Source organism: Sipha flava, unplaced genomic scaffold, assembly GCF_003268045.1.
Source record: "Sipha flava isolate LNK unplaced genomic scaffold, YSA_version1 265_pilon_pilon, whole genome shotgun sequence".
Classification (NCBI taxonomy): Eukaryota; Metazoa; Arthropoda; class Insecta; order Hemiptera; family Aphididae; genus Sipha; species Sipha flava.
This window is the reverse complement of record NW_020272927.1, coordinates 207985-214446: the sequence shown is the minus strand read 5'-3', so window position 1 is coordinate 214446 and position 6462 is coordinate 207985. Positions and strand designations below refer to the sequence as shown.

General features: G+C 31.6%; 1 protein-coding gene across 1 annotated transcript; it reads right to left on the bottom strand.

The window, feature by feature from the left end:
• Positions 1-203: 203 nt before the first annotated feature.
• LOC112685099 lies at positions 204-905 on the bottom strand. Its single transcript, XM_025556870.1, has 3 exons — positions 721-905; positions 457-617; positions 204-394 (listed from the first exon to the last, which is right to left on the bottom strand). Exons 1-3 carry the CDS (start codon positions 903-905, stop codon positions 204-206), a joined length of 537 nt encoding a protein of 178 aa, XP_025412655.1.
• Between the last annotated feature and the right edge of the window lie 5557 nt (positions 906-6462).

Below are 6462 nucleotides of genomic sequence, written 5' to 3'. Positions count from 1 at the left end.
TGTTATTATGTATGAGAAAATTTAAAAGTAATAGGTAAAGTATCTAAAAGTTGAAATTAAGTACAAACCAAAATATATATTTTCTGAATTTACATTTTATTCATCTTATATTAAATTATTGTTTGTAATCAGTGACCTACTTACAGAAAATACTATATACATTAAAAACATACAAAAATAAATTAAATTATTAAAACTAAAAATTATCTAAGTACTACTTTGTGTACAACATTCCTGGTTAACCTGTCTTTCGCTAACACGAAGAGATTTGATGGTTTTCCTACACGTGAGCAGGCAACATATAGCTGTCCATGTGAGAAACATGTGTTTTCCAAATCCAAACCGTAAATAGACATTGTTTGGCCTTGAGATTTATTTATAGTCATCGCAAAAGCTAAACAAATCGGAAATACGAACGATGAAGGTCTGAAATTATATGAACAGTGCTGTCTCGACGTATGATTTTGAGGTCTCTGTTGTTAACTGGATCACCAACCATAATAACAGCAACTTCATCTACGGTTGGCGCGTTGAACCTTCCAGCGTGTTCTCCTGCAGGTACTTTGTCGGCTTTGATGACAATTTGATAATTATCATTTCTTAATTGAGGCGATACTCTTTTAAATAATTGGATAAGTTGATTATAATTTTCAAAAAAAGTTTTCCAAAGATTCCACAATTGCTCTCTCTTCTGCTTGTTCGATGAAATTATGCAGGCACCGAGTTGTTACGCGTTCCTCACAACTGCCCATAAAATAAATTTGGAGAAACTTTGGATCATCATTAGGCATTGGCATTAATGACCCAATCTTGTGGTACACTTGGCCTTGGATTTTGAACGTAGTTACAAAATTATTTCCATCAGATGTGAGGTCGCAAATTTTAGTTGCGCCAAAGGACGTCATTTGGAAGCAAGAATTGAATTTGCGTGTCTTACGTAAAAATAATTTCGAATCGTCTGATTCGCCAGCAAGAAATGATTTTAAAGGTTCCGGTGGAATAGGAAGAGAGGTGCCAGTACAACTTTTCCAGATGCACAACACATACCAATCGTTTCATTGCGGAATTTTAACGCTTGACAATATTGGCATATTTTATCCATTGCGCCAATTATAATTTTAGTATGTGCAGAGTAATTGATATCTGGTGCATATTCGAACGCAAGGCGAACGAATGATGCACGTGTTAATGCACGGTTGGTTTGTTGTCGCTCTCTGTCAAGTTCTCTAAATGTGGCTATGTGCCGTTCTCGCGCCGATCTTGTTCTCAATATATTTTGTCGTAGACGTTCATCACGCTGTTCTCGAGACTCTTGTCTGCGAATTTCTGCTGTTCTGATTTGTTGAGCTGCGTTTCTTGCTGCAATTTGTTCTTCCGATTCATGAGCTCTATTAGCACGCATACGTCGTGCATTTTTACTATACTGATTGTGTAGATTAGATTTCCACGGCATTATACTAAATTTAAAAAAAATTAAAGAATATTCAATACTGAATACTGCACAATAATAACACAATACCAAGTATTTATGGTTAGAGTGTAGGTAAAGTAAAATACGAAAACACTAAACCGGTACAAATTAAACTGTATAAATAAAAATAACAAACAAAACTCGAGACGGCGCGATTAACTTCAAGCCAAACCAAAATATGAGAATGAGGCAAACCTCGCTTTTGCCACTCAAATGAATACAGCCAGCAACGTGTGTTGCTGTGTGTAAAACTGAATATTTTACGATTAAATTAATTAAAGATTTTAACTTTTGTTTAAACACACGTGTAACGATATCGTGACGATTTATTGATTGTTGGCCTGGTAATAACAAACTTTTTATTTCTTCCCAATTTGGATTACACGTAAATGTAACAAACAAATCAGGTCGACCGTAATGACGTACATAAGTCATCGCATCTTGTATGTATTCCTGCGTGCTCCGTGGACTGCCGATGTAGCTTGAAGGTAAAATACATGCAGTTCCGATGTCATTGGCGTTTAAATTTTCATCGATGTTTCCGGTGATAGAAATACACCGAAATACACCATGCAGTTATACACATTTATTAAAAAGTTAATTAAAATATTTAAAATATTAAAAAATTTGAAAAAAAACTATCCTATATTTTAAGTTGGACCAAATTACACTCGGTGTAAAAAATTTCATCAAAATCGGTCCAGTAGTTTCGGAGATTATCGCGAACATACATCGTGACACGAAATTTTTATATATATAGATTAGATTAGATTTATTTTAAAACATTTTATTTTTAGTATCTTTGTTAGTAAAAAAAAACTAAAAACACTTAAAAATAAGAGTTATACTATACCTAAAACTCAGATTTTACTGGTGGGAGTGGGTTAGTACCTCAAAATATATATTTTCGACTCCCTTATCAAAAATCTTCTGTGCTCTCCTGAAACTAATAGCAACCATCTAAAAATAAAAATTTCCATCGTAAATCTTAAAATGTCTGTTTGAGCACCTCCCGGGGTCGAGCCTATCAATTTTTAACTTAGCCTATCTTTTGTCCATATATCTAATGTATCTCTGTACCAAATTTTGTCGCAATTGGCCCAGCTATTTAGGATTGCATAAAGGACAAACAAACAGACAGAGATCCATTTTTCTATAATATATAGATGTATATGTTACTAAATAATTTATAATTTATATTTAATATTAGTTAGTTTTATTTGTAGAATACTGTTTAACACCTAATGACATCAACTATGATCATGTTTAACAAACAATTGACCGTTTCAATAACATTTTCGGAGACATTTTAAAAGGGACACTTTATAAGCGTTGTGAGAGATAGAGAGACTAAGTTCTCTAGCGTCTCCTCCCAATTTAAGACCTATTTAAAGTGGTTAGAAAAAGGATTGAAACTTATAAAATATGATAATGGAAAAAACTAAGAAATTCCTTGGATATAGTTTGTTAAAGATGAAGAAGTTTTCTTAAAAATTATAGAACAGAAACTAATGTAGAAAAAAATCAATAAAAGGAGAAATAAATAAATTGAAAATAAAACGAAAAACATTGAATGGATAACAAAAATTATGGGTGAAAATTATTTATTATTTTTTTTTATGTTAAATTTACAATCTGTTTCTTTAGGCACAAATAAAAACATGTGGGACAAGTAAAATATTATGAACCCACAATTATTAAAATACAAAAAGCTTACAATAATTATACATAATATTTTGTGTAGTTTATGATAAGTAATCACCTATTAGTGATACTCAATTTGAAAATGAATTGTTATTTTTTTTTCTTCTATAATAAATGAATACTACATTTGTTTTAAAATGAAGTGTTGAGCAGATCCCGACGCCATTTTAATTTTAACCCTCTAGGGGAGTTATCAAGAACTTTAGAAGCTATAAGGTTTCTTACAAGAGGATTAGGATGAGAAAGTACACAGTTATAGAAACTTTAATAAAATAATTTAAATTTTTAGTGTATTCTTGGAATTTTTAGCTCAGAATAAATAATATAGTTAGGGATTTGATGAGGTACATTTATTAATTTATGTAAAACAATATTTTGAAAAGTTTGGATTTTGTTTAAATTAGATTTTTTAGCATTTCTCCAGGTATAAAGACTATAAGTCCGATACGAATTTAGTAAAGATTTATTTATAAGAAAGTTAAGCATTAATATGTGTATATTATTGTAGATGAGATTTTTTAGTAAGAGTAGACGTAGGTTTAAATGTAATCTTTTAGATTTGAGCATACTGAGTCCATATTAATCTACTCTTTAGCGTTAGACCGATATAGTTAGCATTCAGTGCATCTAGAATTTAGTTGCTATAAATAAATGCATTTGGGTGAAAAGAGAGTCTAAGGGTGAATATTGTATGGATCAATTTGGATTTATTTATTTTTAATTTCCAAAACTAATTTTCAATTAGTTTACCAGTTTTTCACAAGAAATAGGTAGAATCGGGGATTTTGTGTAATTATGATCGAATCAGAATAATTTGTTATAACTTTGTCATAAGCGTGTTTACAAGTGTTGTTGAATATGTTATAGCAATAACTGCATTTTTATATGAGATTATTATTTATAAAGATAGGTAGGTACATACATTTATAAGTACCTTGGCTTGAAATATAAAACAATTGAAATTTTATTTTATATCATGAAATATGTTATGAAAAAAATGTAACGCTTGTTGATGTTTAATGATAACTATAGTGAATTTTTTTATATAATAATGACTACTTTTCTTCAGTATATTCCACAAATTAACAATTTATACCTCAAAATGATGATCTTGCATTTAATTTAATGAATATTATCGATGTTCACTTATCTTTTAGTGAGATGATTGATGGTTTGGCTTGTTTAGATAGTAATAACCTGGCCCAGATAACATTCTCTCTCTTTTCTTAATTTTTTACGTTTTATCAATTCCTATTTACAAATTGTTTTTATTATTAAATCAGGTATATTCCTAAAAATTAGAAACAAAGTTTTATCACTCCAATTTGGAAAAAATTTGAAACCAAAGTTGAAGTTTCCAGCGATTCGACCAAATTCAATTAAATTTCGATTCGATTACAAGAATCGACCGGTTACTAAACTATGTTCATCAAAATATTACAATATTACCAATATTTCTTGAAAAACTAGTTAAACAAAAATTATTAATCCATTTTAATCATATTTTTATCAACAATCAAAATGGTTTTAGAAAATCTACATCTGTAGAAACAAGCCAATTTGTTCTTTATTCATATTTAATAGATTCTATATAATAGCCAATTATAATTACGTTAATTACGTATAATAAAGCAATATATTAGGTAGACTACGTAATCTTAAATAATAAACTAAAAATATGGACATCAGTGGTAATATATTATTCTGGCTGTCATCATATCTATCTAAACGTACTCAAAAAGAAAAAATATCAAATGCTGAGTCCAAACCCCTATCATTACCGTCTGGAGTAATTTAAGGTGGCTATTTTTTTTTTATTTTTTTTTTGTTTAATTTTCCTTTATTGAAAATATTACAGCAATGTGATTACAATTTTATTATATATATATATATATATATATATATTTTTTTTTTAATTAAATTTAGAAGCCAGAATAATAGATGAAGTTGATAGTGGATAAAATTATGGGTGTGGAACAAGAGTTAAGGAGATGTTTGGAGTCGGGAGTGATGTAGCCTAATGTTGAAAGGAATGAAAAAAGGGACTGTCTACAAGAGAAGAGAGGAGGGCAGTGGAAAATTATATGATCGAAATCGCAGAGGATGGGTTCTTGGTGTAGAGTACAAGAGGGAGAGGAGTTTAAGTTGAGTTTATAGGAGTGGTGGGGAAGTAAACTATGTCCTATACGAAGACGGGTATAGTTCAAAATAAGGCGCCTAAGAAGGTCCAGATCTTTGTACCATGGGTTGGATGGTATTTTGGAAATGATCTGCCGATGCCAAGTAACAAAATTTGGTGGGACAGTGTCCCATTTGGATTGCTAGACCCTACGAAGAAGTTTACGATGGATGGGAAGAAAATAGGAAGAAGGTAACTTAAAAGAGGAAAGATTAATGTGGGCTTTGGTGAAATAAGGTAGGTGGTCAGCGCGTTCGTTACCGGAGACACCGACACGGCTAGGCGTCCAAAAGAAGTTTACTGTTTTACTATCTAGACCAAAGTGATAAATTAAAAAATGTATGATGAGAACGAGAGGGGATAAATGAGAATTGAACAGCTTGGATGTTATAGCAGAGAGGTAAGATTGTGAGTCTGAAGCTATAAGGAAAGAACAGGATTCTATTGAGAAAACAAATTGTAGGGGACTTATTATGGCAAAGCATTCTGAAGTGAACGATGAAGCGTGGGAATCGAATTTACTGGTAAAGGATATGTTTAGCGCGGGAATAAAAAAGGAGAAACCGGCTGAGTTAGGTGAAACAACGCCATCAGTAAAGATTTGAATAGAATTTGGAAAATTTGACAGCATAAATTCATTAAACAGTGAATCGACATGGGATTGAGGTAGGTGAGGTAGTTTTTTTTGGAGCATAACCAAGAAAGTTGGGAGAAATTGTTACTTCAGGTGTAAATAATAGGGCAGGGTATGGAGTGTCATAAATTGGTAGACGGATGTTCGAGCGATAAATGAGTGGAGAAAAAGCATAGAATGAGAAAGCGACAGAAGCATGGATTGGGAGTGTTTTAGGAACATAGATCCACGTATTTTGAATAGCAATAAACATTTGGTATATAAAGTAATTGTCAGATGTTAAGCATTTAAGCAAAAATTTACCAGCTAGACGATGACTTCTGCGTTCTAATGGGGGGCAAGCATATTCCACCTCAAGACTTGTTAGTGGGGAAGAGCCCAAAGGTACGAAGGCAAGATGACATGATCAAGTTGTTTTTTCCTGTGGGTGTGAGATGTAGAGAAAAGGAAGAGAAAGGGACCATAATCGACCTT

Excerpts from the sequence above, each read along its gene's own strand:
- LOC112685099 (XM_025556870.1), bottom strand. The coding sequence starts at position 905 with ATGACGTCCTTTGGCGCAACTAAAATTTGCGACCTCACATCTGATGGA. Across the intron at positions 618-720 it reads GAGGAACGCGTAACAACTCG|AGTATCGCCTCAATTAAGAA; the intron begins GTGCCTGCATAA and ends ATTATTTAAAAG. Across the intron at positions 395-456 it reads CAGAGACCTCAAAATCATAC|CTTTTGCGATGACTATAAAT; the intron begins GTCGAGACAGCA and ends CGATTTGTTTAG.